The sequence below is a fragment of the Thalia democratica genome, chromosome 4 (assembly GCF_965202585.1).
Source record: "Thalia democratica chromosome 4, ktThaDemo2.hap1.1, whole genome shotgun sequence".
Lineage (NCBI taxonomy): Eukaryota > Metazoa > Chordata > Thaliacea > Salpida > Salpidae > Thalia > Thalia democratica.
The window spans coordinates 69,206,330-69,226,675 of record NC_139168.1 but is presented as its reverse complement, the minus strand read 5'-3'; the positions used below and the strand labels follow the sequence as shown (position 1 = coordinate 69,226,675).

Sequence of the window (20,346 nt, the reverse complement as noted above, 5' to 3'; positions counted from 1 at the left end):
TGAGTTTCCAATTTTACTTGGTTTGCATAAAACATATTCAAGCTAAGATATGTGTTGTGAGGCAGATAATTCTTTTGGTGGTCCACTTCCTATTTTAAAAGATAACTATTGCACTTTTTCCAGAAAAAAAAAAACAAATGTTTTTATTTGTAAAAAACAAGAAATGTAGTTGCAATTAAAGAAAGTATTTTTTACACAAATTGTGAAATAGATGCTTTTTACTTTTTTATTAATATTTATAATTACATAACTAATATTTATAACACAGAATAATTTATGAAGATAAGTCAGATAACATAAACAAGTTAATTCCAAAAAATGTTGTAAAAGTTTAAAAGGATAAGTATAATATTATGTATATGGTATACTTACAATTTTGATCTGTGATCAATTCCCACCTGCGCACATTTCCAACCCAAGATTTTTTTCTTTATTATTATGTTTTCTATTGTTATTTATACTTTACTATCATTGTTATCCCTAACCCTAACCTTTGGTAAGTAAGTGGTTCTTGGATTTGATTGGCTGTAAATCGTACATAGGTTGGAACTGAGCATTTTAGGTATAGTATAAAGGTGAATTACTGAAGACAAGTTGTAGATAATGAGTGTGTATTGCATACAACTAATAAAAATATACTTTAGGATACTTGTTTATTATGTATGATATAAAAGTGATCAACATTGACAAGTGGCTTGATGAAAACAAGGACCAGTTTCTGCCTCCGGTGTGCAACAAGCTTATGTACAATGAACAACTCAGCATCATGTACGTTGGTGGCCCCAATATCAGGTTTAAGTTTTTGTTTGTACTTTTGTGTATACTAACTCATATATATGTTATTTAATTTCTAAAGCATAGGTCCGCAAACTGCGGCCCGCAAGCCACATTAAAAATTTTTTTTCAACTAGTTTAATGTATTAATACTCTCAAAAAACAAAATAAAGTTTTAGTGTTATCTTTAAAGGATAATCTATCGCCTAATTTTTTTTGTTCAAAAAAATTATCTTCGAATATGTTTTTTAAAGCACATAAAAAACGTTCCTTTTTTGACCTGCCGACCCCTGGTCTAAAGCAATATATTATGAAGGCCCCAATATCAATTTTAAGTTTATTTTGTTTATAATTACATGTAAGCTCATACTTAATTTTAAGTAATTTTTTTCAACTTTTTTATTTATTATTTTTTTTTATTTAAGTTAATGTTTGTCGGAAGTCCCAATGTCAGGTGCACATTTATTTTTGTGTATCTGTTAAATGTAAACTCTTACTAATATTTTTTTTCAATTTTAAATTATTTATGTATGTTGTACTTGTAGGCCCGAAATACAAGGTTTAAGCTTTTTTGGTGCACTTAAAACTTTTGTCTTTTATACCTTATTTATATTTCAAGTTCTTCAAAGTTTTACAAAACTCCTTAATTATATACATTTACTACAAGACTTGACTTAAAGATTCTTAAATCCTTTTTTACATGAAATGTAATAAGATTTGAATTAAATAACAAAAATTTATCATAAATATTATAATTATTTCATTAAAAAACATATTTAAAGTAGCTTAAAAGTATCTTTTCACTGTTGTTATACTATTCAAGACAATTTATTTTACCTTGAGTTTAATTTATACTAAAAATGGACCAAAAAACTTGATTTTTAAAAACCTTGAAGAAATTTACCAAAAATGTTTAGCAAGCCTGAGTATTTTGAAAAATTTTTTTTGATCTTCCATATGTGATATTATTAAAGAAGGTATAGAAAAGTGTTTCATCTTCATACTTTCTTCAAAGCATAATTATAACTAGCGCTGAAAATTACAAACAACCAAAATAGTTTTTAGTGTAAAACTCACCAAAGAAGATAACCAAACTCAGCACTAAATAATTTAAAATCACAATATTTAATATATTATCAGGAAAGACTATCACATTCAGCATGGGGAGGAATTCTTCTACATGGTGAAAGGAGATATGACGTTAAAGATAGTTGAGAAAGGAAAGAGAAAAGACATTTTGATAAAAGAAGGAGAAATATTCCTGCTCCCTGAAAGAATCCCCCACTCACCACAAGTAACTATCATTTTAGGTTGTAAAAAAAGTATCAAATGAAAAGTTTATCTGTAAAACTTATCATCTTGACCAACTATTAAAAAAATCAATGTTTTTGTAAAAACTACTAAATTAGTATATGTTTTTTTAAGTAATTATCTTGATCAACTGCTTTACAAACCAACTTTTTTTGTTTTTTTAATTTATATTTCTTCTAAGCTATTTTATCTATTAAGTTCCCAATCAAAAGCATTTATATTACTGTTGAAAATAATTTTATTAAACTAAAATATATCATCATATATAAATATTAAAAGTTGAACTTTTAGTTTTCTCGTGTTTTAGTTTACTGTGTCTACCAAAACTTTATTCCATTCACTCTTTCCAGCGCAGTTCAAACACAATTAGATTAGCTTTATTTCTGTATTTTTTGTGTCGTTTTTTATCCTTGTATTTATCATTCCTTTATATTAAGGGTATAAGGGTTTTTTTTTCACTAAAAATTACATATGATCTTATATGAAAGCTTGAAGTACAATCTACAAGGAAGTTTTTGTAGAATTGAAAAATCTTATTTAACTTTTGAAATATTGTAATTTTTATAAAAATTTTCAGATACAAACGTATGGACCGCAAGTTTTTCACGGTCAATTTTCTCAGAAATTTAAAAAATTACTAAAAATCTATCTTCTCCTTCATTTTTTGAGCTAGAGACCTCAAACTTTTAGAAAACGTTCCTTTTATAGTTTAAAAGACTTTGAATATTGGAATTTTAAAAATATTGAAAAATAAAAATTTTAGATAAAAAAAAGAAAAAAATGTGGCTTTTTTAATAAATATTTTAAAAATAAAAAAAATTCCTGCATTCAATATTTTTGAAATTTAATATAACACTTTCTGTGAAAATTTGAAGAAGGATAGTTGAAAAATGAAGGATGAGATAGATTTTTAGTGAAATGGTCTTTTTTTTGCGTTTTTAGTTCGCGCTTTCCATAAGTAACCTATTGAGGTCACTAACTTTGATCGCTCATATCTCGAAATTTTTTTTGAATTTTTTCAAGCAGTTAAAAATGTCTGATAGCTCAGATAACACTCTATAAAATAAAACCAACTTGTAAAAATCAAGGTGGACCCCCCCTCCCCCTACGCCCTTTAACTACATTGAAGAAATATGTTTATTATTGATGAGTATCTTATCAATTATTTAATATTAAACTTAATTCTTTGTTTGCAGCGCAACCCAGACACAATTGGTCTGGTAATTGAAAGGAGGAGAGACAAAGACGAATTTGATATTTTGAGGTATTAAAAAGTGGGTGATGCTCTATGGTAGTGATTTTTTAGAGGTGATTGACACTATTTAAATTTTTTAAATTTTGCAATTTTTTTTGCTTTTAAATGATTTGTTTTTGGTTTGAGGTGAAATTTAAACTGTTACTGATGTAGATTAATAAACTTATACTTACAAACTTGATTTACAGGTAGTAGTTCAGATTTACATAAAACACATGTATGCTTATTGCTTGTATTGAAATCTACTTTTTTAAAGATGTACAAATCTTGGTCTTTTCAGTACAAAAATCTCTATGAAAAGAGAAATTTTGTTGTTTAGTGCAGCCTATCTTAAAATATTGCTATCTGCTATGAATAACCAAGCTAGGAAATCAACACCTTCGAATTGCTTAATTTTTATCTTTACCTTTATAATATTCTTTACACTTGGTCATAAAATTAAACGAAAAATTTGCATGATGATTTTAACTTTTTTTTGTAACCTTTACAATAGTAACAAAAAAAACTGCTTATTTTCAGGTACTACGTTGGCGAGACTCTGACTCCTCTGTACGAAAAATCGTTCTACTGCACGGACCTGGGAACAGAGCTTGCCCCCATTATAAAATCCTACTTTGCCTCCGAGGAACACAAAACCGGGATTCCCTCCGAAAGCAGCGTCTTGCAGCAGCTGCCCTTTGAAATAAACGATAAATCCGAGGTCTGCAGAATAGTTGAACTTTAGCTCTTTTTATTGTTATAAATGTTAAATTAATATTAGTTTATTTAATAACAAAAAAAAACGCTTTAAATGTTTGTTTCAAAGACTTGGTGTACAAAAAACCTTTCGGTTATTAAGTTGTACACCACAAATAACTTTTAATGCCATGTCCAGGGCAGACTTATTAGATATATGTATTTATACTTATACTTTTTTTTGTTCACATTTTTAAAAATTGTTTTCTTTTTTTTCAAGGTTACTGACCCAGTTAGTTTGGAGGAGCGATTGAGGGAAATTACCGAGACTGAGAGTTTGTTCAAAAAGGAAGAGGGAGGGCAGTTTGAGATTGATGTGCACACTGAGGGAAGTTATGTGAACAGCGGGGAGCCTTGCGAACACTGGATTTGGCAGGTAATTTGTTTGCTATTATAAATTTGTTATAAATAGTTGGGTTATGGATTTGGCAGGTTTTTAATTGTTAAACTTTGATAAATTATGTTTTAACTCATTACTGTTAAGATAATGAAAATTGTTTAAAAAAAAGTAACAAATATTGTATAATATGTTGTTTCAGTTCTGTTATATATTTTCAAAATCAAAACTTTTCTATTATGTTTTCTTTAACTTGAAAAGATTTAGACACGTCAAAGACAGTAGAAATGAAGAACTAAAGGGGAACAATGTTAATTAAGTTTTTTATTTACTGACAGATTGAGGGTACATCAATGCTGGGTGTGGGCGAAAAGTCATACGATCTGGGGCCGGGAGACTCAATACTCATCCCAGTGGACGAAATATACATTTGGGAGAAACTGGTTGATTGCAAGGCGTTGTTGTTCCGGCAGTACAAGAAGAAACAATATACAGTGTATGACCTTGTCACTAATATGGCGCAAAGTGTGGGGGTCAGTATTGAGGGAAAGGAGAAAATTAATTAACATTAAAAAAATGTTCAAGTGCCGATATTTTGACAATTTTTTTATTTTGGTGTTGGTTTAGAAGATTTTTTTTTGTCAAACTACAAAACATGTTATAGTTTTTTTGGAGTTATTATTTTGACTTTCTTTTAAAATTTTGTGAGTAAATTTCGAACTGGTTTTAAAATGGCTTATTTTTTGATTTTGGGTGAACTATATACATTTTGAATAAATAAAAGTTTTAAATACTTAAGTTGAACTTTTTGGTTCAGATTAAAGTTACAGTTATTTTCGTTTGATTTAAACCTACAAAAAAAAACAAGTTTTTGGTATTATTCAGTATAAATGTTTCGATTAAAGTGGAATTTATTATAACTTTTTTCAAACATTACTTCACATTATGTACTGTAAATATCTAAACTACAGCTTTGATAATTTCTTTTTATTCGTACTTGTGTTTTTTAATATTATAATTTAATTTTTAACTAAATTTCTGTGCAATTGTTTGCTTTCCAACTTTTATAAGATGCTTAATCATATTCACTATAGATTGGGTTTAGCTGCAAAATTTTATTTTTGAGCATTTTAAATGTCTAAAACTATATGAGCAATTATGAAGTCTTTTGTTTTATCTTTCTGTGTTTTAACCAATACATTTATTGTTATCAAAACTACTGACTTTGATGCAATGATAGTATTTAAAGATAAAATGTTCGGATATGTATTTTTTCAAGTATTTAAGGTTTCATATAATAAAAAATTTGTATTGTAATATTTTTAGCTCATGTATATGCTTAGTCTTAAATAGTTTTTATGTTTATGCACACATTTTTTTTGTTTTAAATTATAGAATTACACAAGATTTAAAAAAAAATAGGGGAAAAATTATCTGCCTTACCAGTTTTACAAAATGCTTACTGATTTTGCTTTCAAGTGTTCTTTAGTAGTTTATCAAGACTTTTACGACCAATGTATTAATCTGATTTCTAAAAACTTAACTTTTTTGTAGTCTGTGATCATAAATAAATTGAAAAATAATCTTTTCTCTTAATACGAAACTAAAACAGAAAAATATAATTGATTGTCTTAGTCTAATAAAGTATTTAAGCTAGATAATAACTTTGTGAAAAATAAATTAAACAAAATTTAGTCTGTAGACGTATTCAAATTAAATAATATGGAAGATATAAAAGCCAAGGGTGACCAATCAACCGAAACGAAGAACGTCCAATCAGAAGTGAGGAAAATATTTGACAGTATGGATTACGGGAAGGCGCCTGAATCTGACGCAGTTGCCAAGGTGATTGTTTCTCGTTGCTATGTGCAAAAATATTGTTGCCATGTCAAAACTTAACTAAGTTTATACACAGTACTGTTTGAGTTTTACATTGTTGAACTTTTTTACTTTGTAATACCTTAATGGTTGAAGCATTGTTCTGCAACTAGCTCAATTTGAATATGGAAACTTAGCCTTCTATTATAGTAGATATTACTCAATTCGATAAAAACTTTAACAAAACTGCTAGAGTAAGTACGACTAAATTGTAATATTTTTTTTTATATAGTTAATTTACTTAACAGGCATGGTTGAAGAAACACGACAATGATTTGGGTCACTTCATCAACGGAGAGTGGGTGAAAAAGGAGGGAAGGAAGAAATTGGCAAGCGTCAACCCGAGCAATGGGGAAACACTCGCTCATACAGTGCAGGTATTTGAAAACAAAATATTTTCAAAAATTTGTTGTACAAATTGTGTAAGAAAATTGTAGTTGACATATAAATTAGGACCTATTTGTAATATTGACCATGGTGCAAAAACTTCATTTTGTTACAAAAGCAGTTGTACTTGTCATTTAATTACTAAAAAAAAACTTAAATACCTAAACACATTTAACACACTAATGTTAATTTTCTTGAAATTAGTCACATATTTTATCAATCTTACAAACTTAAATTTAAATATCATTATGTATGTTGAATAATCAACATAGTTAAAAAAATTCCAGGGAGACGATGAAGACGTGAACAGAGCAGTTATGGCGGCTCAACAGGCTCAAATTAAATGGGCTAAACTAAGTCCACATGCTAGAGCAAGGTTTGAATGTAAAATATTATAGTATATTAGCTCAATACTTCATATAGTTTGATTATTTTAATAAAAATCATAATAAAATATACAGCATAGAACAAAATAAATTGGTTTTTTATAAAGAAATGCTGAGACTAATTTTTTTACTACTGAAATTCGTAAAGCAGTAATTACCGAGAAAATCATCACTAAATCAATAAAAGAAAAAAAATTCTGTTCAGATTTAACAACTAATTCTATTAAAACTTTTTTGTGATAAATAAAAAATACTTATTAGTAGTAAATGAAATATATATTTGTTTCAAAAATTATACTCAAGACACCTGTACGCGATCGTTCGCAACTAAAAATCCCAAATTCTATACAGAACTTTTAAGCAATTTTAAAAAACCATAACATATGTAGACTAAAATAACTAAAAACGTTTATATCTACAGGCACCTGTACGCCATAGCTCGCAACGTTCAGAAGCACCACCGTCTGCTTGCCGTCATGGAGTCGCTTGACAACGGTAAGCCAATCAGGGAGTCACGTGATGCTGACGTGGCGCTGGTTGCCAGGCATTTCTACCACCACGCCGGGTGGGCGCAACTCATGCATGAAGAAATGAGGGGTTGGAAGCCCGTTGGTTGGTTGTTTGTTGTAATAACTATAGGGTTGTAAAAAAACTGAAATTTTGGAAATTTAAACAACTTTTGCTTTGAAAATAATAAAATTTAGATTAGATATAAAAACTCTATTATAAACAAAAATACTATTTTGAATTGTATTGTTGTTAGACACATATAAAATAGGATTACAATACCTTTTCAGTATTTATATACTGTTTGAGAAAGTTTTTTATATCTTTAATTTAGTTTTATACTCAAAAAGTACTTAAAAACTTTAATTTTTGAAAACATGGAAGAAATTTAAAAAAACCTTAATTTTTATTTTTTTAACTCTTGCCAACCCAGTTTATTTTAAAACACTAATGCAAAGTTTTACAAATTGGATACATTTATTATGATTCACTTATTTCTACACAGGCATAGTTTATATTCTTTAAAAGTAAATTACATACTTACTCTATTAACAACTTTTTTTTTATACAGGCGTTGTAGGAGCAATCGTTCCATGGAACTTCCCACTTATGTTGCTCACATGGAAGGTAAAATAGTTCAAATTATTTATTTAATTATTTTTAATTGATTACTACTAAAATAATAATTTTTAGACTATGTTAGTATGATTTCCTCAACAAGATTCAAGATGGTGTTTGATAATTAGTATTTATGATTATAACTGTGTAACTTTAAATGGAAAGTAAAAAATAATATTGTTGAATTACTTAAGTGTATTCAGTCATTTTGAACAGTTGCTAATTAATATTTAATTGTTTGAACTTAAAATATGGGATTTTTAAGAAATCATCTGGAAGAGAAAACTCAAGTTTTAAGTAAAATTAAAAACATAGTGCACTTTATTTAATTTCTCCAGTTTAAATAGCTGTAACGTTTTTGGATATAAAATCATACAAACTTGTATAACAGTAAGTTGGTATACATTCAATAAAAAAGGTTCACAGTGTGGAAAGATAACAGTGATTAGTTGCAACATAAATGTTTGTTTAAAACAGCACTTGAATAATATTTGATTAGCTATCTATCAAAACTGTTTATTTAACTGTGAACATTTGCCACTGTTGTTACACTAAACTTTTGTAAAAGCTCAGTAATTATAATTGTTACATTATTTTACTACCTTTATTTCCATTTATCTTTTTAACTTTTGAAAAGTTACATATAAAAAAGTTTAATCATTGTTAAAATTATAAATTTACAATTATACATACAACACTAATGACTGAAGTAATTCAAGTTTACCTAATTACATTTAGGGACCAAAGAACTTTTAAGAAAAAAAATCATTTTTAGGTCTTACATAAGAGCTCATGTATGAACTACTGTGCCTTACTTCCTATTAAAACAAACATAAACTTTGAATTTTAGGCAGTCTTGTAAAAATTTAACCTTACAAATGCTTTATGATTAAATTTCTACGATGCAGTACAAATATATATCCTCATGGTTTTTGTAAGCTTGAGACTTGAAAATTATAAAAATTCACTCTTAAAATTCTATAAGTGACTCTAAATGTTTTTCTTCAAATGCTTATAAATGGTTTTAATATATCTGTAAATGATACAAATATAAATATATAATATGTTTGACCATTGGGTAAACAAAAAAAATATGTAGTCTTAATTTATGTTTTAAATATTTATTGTTACTTTGATAGCCTTTAAACAGTATTTTCGACCTAGGTTTTTTAAGCTAAAAGTATCAAATTTTTCCGAAATGTACTACTAAAAATTATAATTGGTTATAATATAATTTTATTCAAATGCTTATAAATTGTTATTTTTTGTCTTAAAAAGAAAATCTATATAGTTCAAGGTAAGTTTTTGTAAACTTAAAACGAAATTAAACTTTTTTACAGATTTGCCCAGCATTAGCGATGGGAAACACAGTTGTATTGAAACCTGCTTCAGTCACCAGACTTACTGCTTTATTATTGGCACAAATTTGTCACGACGCTGGATTGCCAAGAGGTAAGTTGTTTGATTTGTTATTTATTTATGTGGAGGTATTTTATTGTATTAATTTTACTTATGTGTTATTTAAGGTATCACCTATTTTATAATTTTCACATTTTTAATCGGCGCCATAATGTTTTTACTTAATACTTAAACAGACGTTTTCAACAATTTAAAAATTTTAAATGAGAGTTTAAATATGTATCCAACTAATTATTTTGAAAGGTGTGTTCAACGTTGTCACGGGCAACGGAGCAATGGGGAGTAAAATGGCGATGCACCCCGGAGTTGATAAAGTGGCATTCACAGGATCCACTCCAGTTAGTAAAAATATTATTTAAACAAATTTAATTATCTTATTATTAACAGGGTTGCCACTTAACCTGGAAAACTTGCAAAACATGGTATTTGACAACTTGGGCAAAATAAACCTGAAAATACTTGAAATTTTAACAATTTTCATATGTTTAGTAGTAAAATTTCGGCTTGACTCAAAAAATCGATCACATAAATAAAAAAAATTTGTCATCATCAAATTTTTTTTATCAAAAAACATAGCTAAAGTAACCTTACAGTATTTTTTCAATGTTTTTATACTATTTAACACAGTTTCTTACCTTAAATTAAACTTTAAACTATAAATAGACCCTAAAATGTGTACTTTTAAAAACCTGGAAAAATTTTTGAAAAAACGAGTGGCAATCCTGTATTAAATACTATAAATGTAATATAATGATTGTATTGCTAAAGTTGATTTACCGGGTCCACGTCAGTTAGTAGCATAATAAACAAATAAACAGTTTTTTAAATCAAGTTATACTACCAAGGTCTTGATAAGCTCAAATTCACTAGCTTGTATCTAGTTAGTGAAAACTTGTATTTCAACTTTATTATTTATTGTAATATAATTATAAAATAATAATATTATTTTATAATTTAGTTTTTTATTTTTTCTTTGACCAAATTTACCGGATCCACCTGAGTTAGTAAAAATATCAATATACTTATTTCATCTTACAATATAAAATATGCTCCTGTTTTTGATAAGGTTCACAGGATGAATTCCAGTAAGTAAAAGTATTTAATAAATCCTTTTATTTAATATATAGTTCATATAAGATTAACCGGGTCCACACCTCTAGTGAAAGTTTAGAATAAACATTTACTTTATATTTCAATATAATATTTAATATTGTTGTTAATGAAATTGCATACACTGGATCCACACCTGTTAGTTGAAAATATTTATAAAATAAATAAGTTTTGTTGTAATTTAATATTTAATTCACAAGTTCACTCCAGTCAGTAAAAGTATTAAAAATATTTAATGGAATATTATACAATTTGATATACGTTCCTGTTGTAAATAAAGTCGAATTCATCAGGTCAACTCCATTTAATAATTTTAGCCTGTATAAAAGTTGTAATTGTTTATTACAATTGTCAGACTTTTGTTTTAGTAGTTATAAATGTTGCAATAAGTTTATTTAATTTTACTAAAGCTGTATGTTGTACAAGCTTTTTTTAAATAGGTTGAGTAATAATAATTGCTTATTAAAAACGTTTTTGTTTGTCATTAAGATAAACGTTGTCAGATTTATTATCACAAATACTGGTGTACAAAATTTGAGACACTGACTCACATATTGTGCAGTATATTATCATTAAGATTATTACAGAAAGAAACAAATTAAATTAATTACTTTTATGAAAAATTCGAAAACTACTGAAAAAAGTTGTTAGGTGTTTTCGACGCAGTAATATTTAAAATAAATAGTTTTTTTCTAATTTACATATACATTTCACTGAACAGGTGGGTCAAACACTGAGACAACTGACCGCGGGAACCGGTAAGAAATTATCATTGGAACTAGGGGGTAAGTCCCCTGTCATCGTCATGGAAACGGCGGATTTGGACTCGGCAGTCGAGGGAGTTGTAGACGCCATCTACTTCAATCAGGGACAGGTTGTTAGACTACTCTAGTATGGCAATTAAGAATTTAAAAAATATGATTACTTAAAGTAAAAAAAAATTAACACAAAAAAATTGTACTTTTGAGTAATGATAGTGTCTTATAAAAACTAAAGTTTTATTTTTAAGCTTATTCAGCTGATGCAACTTAATTATTTAAAGATAAAAAAGTTACAACTCTAAAAGACATGATATTTTAAGCTTTTTAGTACAAATAGGTTTTCAGCTGAATGTAAAAACAACAAAAGTAAAAGCTTATCAATGCTTGTCGCTTAATATGTGTCGATCAATATTAAAACCTATAATTTTTCAGTTTTTTTTTTCAATATATTTACAGTTTTAAATAAAAAAGGTTAAGAGTTATAACATTTTACAGGTTTGCAGTGCAGGTTCAAGACTTCTGGTACAAGAAAGTGTTTTCGATAAGTTTATTGAAAAAATAAAAACAAGACTCACTCATTTTAGAATTGGACCTTCTCTGGACAAGGTGATTCATATTAAATGTTTTGTAGTTTTATTATAAGTGTTTTTATTTTTTCAATAAGGGTTTCAATGTAGTAAGGAATTACCAAATATCAGTTTATAAGAAAATCTTCAGTTTGTTTATTTACACTGTGTTCCATGCACCGTTGCAATGTTAAATTAATGAAATGAATTTCAAATTAGGTAACAAATTTATAAAAAATAAATGTCCAAGTGCATAAAACACAATGTACTGAATTTTATTTTTACATAAACTTAAACACAATATTTATAAAATTATTTTAAGTAGCAGTTTATTGCTATCAATATTTTAATCATAAACAAACTTCCAACAGACAATAGATGTGGGGGCTGTGGTATCCAAATCGCAACTGAACACTATCAAAGATTACGTGGATCACGCCAGGAGTGAAGGAGCCCAGGTATTCCAGGCCGAAGTAGGGAAAGTACCGGAATCGGGATTCTATTACCCGCCAACACTGATCACAAATGTACAGACCACGTCAAGATGCGTTCAGGAAGAAGTTTGTGATATTACACTTTATAAATTTATTTAATACTTTATTAATTACTTTCTGCCAACACGAAGAAGATTGTTATATTTGCGTAAATATAAATAAATATCAATATTATTTTATTGAGTAATTCCCTCTAATAATGAAGAATTTCGTAAAATTTACGTAAATACAACTAAATTTTATTACTTTGTTAATTACTTTCTGCCAAAACTGACATTAAGAAAAAAATTCTTTTTATACTTTATATAAACAGTTTGGTCTCAATACTTATAAAATTAGCAAAATAACAACAACAACAATATTTACAAATATTCGGACCAGTATTAGTCGCTCTTCAACTAATACTCAATAACTATCAAACTACTATAAACTTAGCTTTTTACTTCGTATAGCTTGGTGAACACTTATACAACTAGAATTCTAAACAACATATTTAAATTACAGATATTCGGACCAGTTTTGGTCGCCTTACCATTCAGAACAGCCAAAGAAGCCATCAACTTGGGTAACAACACCAACTATGGACTTGCAGGAAGCGTTTGGTCTGAAAATCTACCTACTGGTAAATTTTTGAATATTAAATAGACTAGTATTTTACAAACAATTAAAATGCAATGCAATACGTTTTTTAAAAGTAGTGTGGATAAAATTATTATCTTTTGCAGACCAAATGTCATAGAAGTCCTTATTTTTTCTTGGAAATAGAAATATTTTAAAAAAATGAGTAGAATTTAACTAATACAATAATTGTATATGTAATTTTTCGTACAATATTTTTAAATTTTAGCTAACTCAGTTGTGTCTATGCTACAACCTTATAACAAAAATAATTAGTAAAAAAGGTTTGTAATAAAATGTAGTTACTAACAAAATTAAATTATTGGTACACAAAATTGGCTCTAGGTAGGTACAATATGGGTAAATTTTCACAAACAATAATATAATAAATTAATAAAATTATGATAAGAACATAAAAACTTAATCAATATATTTAGCGTTTGATACTGAAGTATAATGATATGGGTTAACTGTCACAAATATGATTAATAAATAACTAATAAATATTTAATATTATCACAGCGCTCGAAATTGCGGTATCACTGAAAGCGGGTGCTATCTGGGTGAACTGTCACAACATGTTCGATGCTGCAGCCGGGTTCGGAGGATACAAGGAGTCAGGGTACGGGAGAGATGGAGGAAAAGAGGGGTTGTACGAGTACGTGAAAGTTGGGGAGGGTGTTGATAGGAACAAGATAAATTGTGCAGAAGTGAGTAGTATTTAATTAATTTTCTAGAAATATTTTACGTATAATACGTTTATAAGTATGTGAAAGTTGACGGGTGTGCAACTGACCGTAACAAGATTCAGTGTGAAGAGGCGCGTGGTAGAAATGTATACATATTTATAATTGTTCAAAAATATAGGTTTAATTGTTTGCTAACAAAAGATCCTAGTGAAACATGTTCACTGGAATATAAATGAAAACAAATTATACAGTAATTTTTCTTTATTGTACCAACATATGTTTCTGTGTGTTAACGAATCAACACACTTCAACTTGGTTGTTAATGGAAAAACTAACTGTTATTAACTTGTTAATTAAGTTGTTAATTTGTAATTAACTGTTATTCTTTCCGTTAACAACCAAGTTGAAGTGTGTTGATTCGTTAACACACAAACATATGTTGGTACAATAAAGGAAGGTTAATGTACAATTTGTTTTTATAAATAATTATATAACTTTTTTTTTGTATATTTGTTGTGCTTCTGAATGAGTATGTAAAAGTTGAGGAGGTAGTTGAAAGGAACAAGATACAGTGTGGTAAAGTAAGAGGTTGATTACGAAAATAAATATTTATTTGTGCAATATGTTGTATATTTATGGTGTGTATTTTATATTATTTGTGTACATTTGTTGTGTGGTTTTACAAGTACGTTTAAGTTAGAGAAGGTTTAAATAAAAAACAAAGTTGTTAAGGGAATAAAGAATTAACATTTATGCACATGTTGTATATTAGTTGTGTGTTTTGTACGAGTATAAGTAAACAAGATACAGGTGTTGGCTAGAGCGTATTTATCATCTTTTTTTTTAAGTCTAGCGAGTGTAAATACAATAGTTTCAAAACAGAGATGTATGAATTAATGATTTTGCATATTTTGTGTGGCTTATGAAAAATACAGATGAATAAATTTAATTATGATTCACAAATTAGAAGCTATTAAAAAGATGATTGAACTTTAAGAAAATACATAATAAAGTATATTTATAGTATCTTGCATATTAATTTTAGCAATTTATTTTAATAACTAATGTTTAATCTATAGTAAAATTTGTGTACTATAATTTTAATAAACAGGTTGATAACAAAAAATTTGGCATTATTTTATTATCTTTTATTTATTTCAGATTAATTTTAAGAAATTCAGATCTGTTTTATTATTTTTTACATATTTCAGATTGATTACAAGAAATTTGGATCAGTTTACGGAGGCGATTTGAATCCAGCACCTGGTCATGCGGAACCAAATGTAACCGAGGGAGACAAAATTGTAAAGTTTGTTTTGTTATAATTTTTATATTTTTTCATTGGGAACCAAATATTACTGAAGGAGATAAATTTGTCAAGTATTTTAAAATTTATTGTTAATATGTTGTATTTTGTCTACCTACAACATTACTAACTTTCAGTTTAATTTAGTTTAATTAAGTTAAAACTAGTTCCCAATTTTTCGCTTAGAACTTTAATAACCTCAAATAACAGCGAAGTCGACCGCACTTAAAAGTTCTTTTACGGGGGCTCGCAGAATATATAAGTTATAAAATATAAATAATTACAATAAATAAGTCTTAATATTTAAAGACTAGTAAAGCTAAGCACTTCACAATTAGAAAAGAACAAAAAAGTTTTAAATGAAAATTACAGTTATTTAAATAATAACTTAGTATTGAATTTTTTATTTACAGTAAAGTGGACCGCACATACAAGTTCTACTACGGTGGCGCGCAGAAGCGACCTGATGCGATGTACAACCGACCCATTATGACGTCACAGGGAAAACTGATGGCACTGGTGGGAGAAGGTAACATAAATTTTAATTATATGATTTATTTAGTTTAAATTTTACTATCTAAAATAATATTTGACGGTAGCATGAAGGATGTAGGTTATAACAAATATTTAATATATATATACAGGGTTGCCACTTGGTCAGGAAATCAGGAAAAGTCAGGAAAAAATTAAAAAAAATGACAAAAGTCAGGAAAAAATGGGGGGTTTTGAAAAAAAGTCAGGAAAAGTCAGGAAATTTGATAAAATTTTAAAATAGTCAGATTTTGTCAGTTTAAATTTACAAATTCCTTGTTTTCCAAAGCCTTCAAATAGTAAAAATTAATTAAAAGTCCCTTAAAATCAGAAAAAAATTCCAAAATTTTCCTAGAAATTTACAAAAATATTTAATTTTATTTCTAATGCTTTCACCTGGTATAATTTAGTAAAATATATGTAAAATTATATTTAATATATATATATATGTATATACATAAACAAACATAATATAAAGGTAATAGAAAATATAACAAATGTTTATTATAATATTAAAAAACATTAAAATTATTAGAAGGTAAAAGAAAATATTATAACGAATTTTTAATAACATGTATATTGATAAATACTTTCTAGGTAACAGAAAAGATGTGAGAAACGCTGTTGAATGTGCTCACAAGGCTGCAGGTGGGTGGGGAAAAAGAGCTGCTCATAATAGGTTTGAAAAAAGATAGTAAAAAAATATACATCTTACAATAACAAGAGTAAAAATGAAAAAGGAGATGAAAATATCTTTTGACTAGTTATAATTAATTGCTTTTAACTATTAAAGAAAAAAAATCAAATTCAGTATGATGCTGATTTCTATATATTAAAATAAATATTTTAGTTCTTAAAACACATTTCCAAGAACATGTGATAAATTGATTTTAAAAACTACCTTTTCTATAAAACAAATTTTTAAAGAGTCTTGTTATTAAATTTTTAGTTTTAAAAATACTTGTGGATCATACAATTAAAATTGTAACCCAAATTTAACATTATATTTTAAATTTAGTTCTTATGATGTCTTAACTGTATTTTTAACACAAACATTTTCAGAGCACAAATCTTGTACTACCTAGCTGAGAATTTGGAGTTGAGAAGAAATGAGTTTGCAAACACAATCCATGAATTAACTGGTATTTTATAAATCAATTTATTTTGAGTTGCAGTTTGATACAACATACTTTTTTGTATTTGTGTCTTTGTTATAACATAAGTTTAAAACTGGACTTAATGAACGGACAATGTTGGTATATAATAATTTATTGATAATCATAAAAAGGTGAAAGCATGGAATCCAGTTTAGAAGAAGTAGATTTGTCAATTGAAAGATTGTTTTATTGGAGTGCTTATGCTGATAAGTATGGTGGTAATGTGCAGGTTTGTTTGAACTGTTATTATTCTGATATGTATATTTTAATTTTACTTTTTTACTCTAATAAAATAATGAATATTTCACATTATATTTGAATAAGAATTATTTTTTGACTGATAAACTATTAAGTGAAATTTGGTTTTGTTATAAATCGATAGTTGATATAGTTTATCTTGTTAAAACATTTAAAACACGTATTAATGATTACAAAATACTTATGTTTTTTAGATAGTTTTAATACTGTTTCTTTCAAAGTAAAAAGTGTCAAAAGTTATGCTTTTTTTTAATAATCCACTTTTCACTTAAAACTTTCAAAATATTGTTGTTACCAAGGAAACGACGTTGTACGGGTGCACAGTGATGCTTCGTGAACCCGTTGGAGTTGTGGGGGTGGCGTGCCCGGATGAGAACCCATTACTCTCCTTCGTTACCATGGTAGCGTGCCTGGTCGTCAGGAGCAACTGCGTGGTCGTGGTACCAAGTGAGAAGTTCCCCCTACCTGCTTTGGAGTTGTATCAGGTAGGAAAAAATAATTCTTTGGAATAAAACAGAACAACTGAAATATAAATAAGTTGTAGAAAATTCGAGTGGTTAAATAAGTTAAAAATGTTATTTAAAAAAAAACTTAACTTGTCTTGTTTTAGTTAACACTGTGCAGCAATGTTTAAAACCAGGTTTGTTAATTAGGGGTTTTTGAAAATAACATTAAAAACATTACAAGATAAATTTCCTAAAAGTTTGTCTACTATTTTGTTTATTTATAAAGAATGCTTTGTCATTAAAGATCAACTTTTTGTAGAAGATTTTTTAGATATAAGAAAAAGGTGCATCTATAAAAGAAGCAATTCAGAATCCCCTAACCAACTATTTGTATTCTTTTATTTTAAATGGCATACTTCTTTATAGTTTTTACTTAACTTTTGTTTTATCCCTCAGGTATTGGAAACATCGGACCTACCAGCTGGAGTGATAAACATAATAAGTGGATCACGTGATCACATTAGCAAGTATTTGGTAGAACATCAAAATGTGGATTCCATGTGGTACCATGGCTCAGCTGAGGTAATTGATTTAATAATAAATAACTTATTAGCAAATATCTGTTGAGGTAATTACATAAATGATAGTTATTGAATATAGCATTGTCAATTATTTGGTTGAAAATCAGAATGTAGATGGAAATATAGTTAGAGTTCTTGGTTTCTAGTTTTAAAAATCTGGATTTGTTAATAAAAAATTATTTGTTAATAAACAATAGACACAATAAACTTAGACTATAATTGCACAATTTATTTTAACAGGGTTCCAAATTCATCGAGCACGCGTCGGCGGGCAACCTGAAGCGAACTTGGGTGAACTACGGTCAGTCACGTGACTGGAAACAGCCAATAGAAAGCGAGGAACTGTTGTACCACGCCACCCAGTGTAAGAACGTGTGGCTGCCCATGGGCACCACTTTCGCTAATTAGAATTTGATAAGTCCATTTTATTAAGTTCAATTATATTAGACATTTGAAGAATTTTTATAATTAAAATAGTATTTTGTCACCACAATACAAACATTATTTAAAATACCCATAGAAAAGCAACTAATCACTAATAACATTAAAAATTTATCAGAAAATAATTACTTCAATGTTTCACCAGACACTTTAAACAAAACCTATGCAGTTGTAATCTAATAAGTGTTTCTCACTTGTAATTGAAATCTAAAAATTAAGTTTGAGTTTTTATGTGTTTTAGGACATTTTTCTAGTATTTAAATTTTACAATGTTGCAATATTATTAGGTCCTAACGGTTGTGAACTGTATTTTAAAGTTTAATTTATGACAATTTAGTTTATTTACATTTATAAGTTTTTAAAAGTTTATTTAAACAATACATTAAGTATGTTTATTAATTTTTTAATATTCTTATTTCAAACTATATGCTTTTTTTTTACTTTATAAGGTGCCTTAAACTTAGCAATTACAATGTAAAATTTTAATTTGATTTTAATCATTTTTATGTCTTCAATTCACAGTTGATAAAATAGTTTAATCAATTTATACATTTAGGTTTTATTAAAAATGTTGTTAGCCTTATAATTGCTGCTTGTAATTATATAATAAATTTTAATTGCAGTTATTTGTATATATTTTATATAAAATAAAACATATTGCATACTAAGAAACGTATTGAATTAGTTCGAAAATATAAGCTGCTTTTTCAGTCTATGGTTTAGCTAATAAGTTTAGTTAAACTTTGTCTAAAAAACTCTTTTTGTGTTTTCTGTACAGATTTTTTAATTGAGAAGATTAACTCTGAAAATTGTAAATTTTCAACAAGAAGTAAGTTGCTTTTAATTATTTTATTCTAGATTTTGTTTCTCATCAGTTTTATATATATCTTTTATTACAGGACATTTCAACTTAAACACAAGAAAAAATTAATGTTTAAAATTAAACAAAAGTGTGTTTAAGTTGCTCCTGATTACAAATGTTGATTTTTTATATGTTTTTTTATATGCCAGCGATGTTTTAGAATCATACCAGGGTTGCCACTTTACCTGGAAACCTGGAATTCGACAATTTAGGCAAAAATAAACTGGAATTTGAGAAACTTTGAAGAAAACCTGGAATTTGATCAAAAAACTTGGAAAAACCTGGAAAGTTTAATAATTTTAAGATGTTCAATAGTAAAATTTCGATTTGACACCAAAAATTTACCATATAAATAAGATTTTTTTGTCATCATAAAAAAAAAAATTATGAAAAAACACATTTAAAGTAACTTTACACTATCTTTTCAACAATTTTATAATATTTAACCCAGTTTCTTATACAGAAATTAACTGAAAACTAAAAATAGACCTCAAAATGTGTACTTTTAATAACCTGGAAAAAAAGTTGGAAAACCTGGAAAAAATTTTGAAAAAACGAGTGGCAACCCTGTCATACTTTCAAGACTCGGATTTGTTAACATAAACTTTGCCGTCAAGATAAGACATATCAAAGAACATTTTATTCTAAACGAAGTTAAGTAAAATACTTTTCAAACAAGCGCTAATGTATGATAACAATTCAAATAAAATCTCTTTTGTAAGATTGTATTAATAAAAAACGATGTTTTTTGTTTTTGCGTAAATTATTTTCCAAAAGTTACCTGATTTTAAATTTTTTTCTAATCTTTACATGAAGTTGTCTATCCAGACAATCTGTTGTGAGGTAAATAGTAAAGTCCCTTCACATCGAATAAACCCCGCAACACAATAACCAATATCAGACACTGTAAGTTATAATA

The 20,346-nt window shown here is 27.4% G+C and overlaps 2 protein-coding genes across 2 annotated transcripts; both read left to right on the top strand.

Moving 5' to 3' along the window:
* The first annotated feature begins 648 nt into the window (after positions 1 to 648).
* Positions 649 to 6,081, top strand: LOC145834604 (3-hydroxyanthranilate 3,4-dioxygenase-like). The gene is made up of 6 exons (XM_082942075.1): positions 649 to 792; positions 1,915 to 2,068; positions 3,282 to 3,349; positions 3,860 to 4,040; positions 4,296 to 4,451; positions 4,751 to 6,081. Exons 1-6 carry the CDS (start codon positions 659 to 661, stop codon positions 4,976 to 4,978), a joined length of 921 nt encoding a protein of 306 aa, XP_082798201.1. The 5' UTR covers positions 649 to 658; the 3' UTR covers positions 4,979 to 6,081.
* Positions 6,082 to 6,111: 30 nt separating this feature from the next.
* On the top strand, positions 6,112 to 19,080 carry LOC145834603 (aldehyde dehydrogenase family 16 member A1-like). The gene is made up of 20 exons (XM_082942074.1): positions 6,112 to 6,257; positions 6,539 to 6,667; positions 6,965 to 7,053; positions 7,485 to 7,675; positions 8,142 to 8,197; positions 9,529 to 9,640; positions 9,851 to 9,945; positions 11,439 to 11,591; positions 11,974 to 12,084; positions 12,416 to 12,604; positions 13,043 to 13,160; positions 13,679 to 13,866; positions 15,057 to 15,154; positions 15,565 to 15,680; positions 16,280 to 16,361; positions 16,745 to 16,824; positions 16,971 to 17,068; positions 17,397 to 17,582; positions 18,000 to 18,125; positions 18,365 to 19,080. Exons 1-20 carry the CDS (start codon positions 6,135 to 6,137, stop codon positions 18,530 to 18,532), a joined length of 2,508 nt encoding a protein of 835 aa, XP_082798200.1. The 5' UTR covers positions 6,112 to 6,134; the 3' UTR covers positions 18,533 to 19,080.
* The last annotated feature ends 1,266 nt before the right edge of the window (positions 19,081 to 20,346 follow it).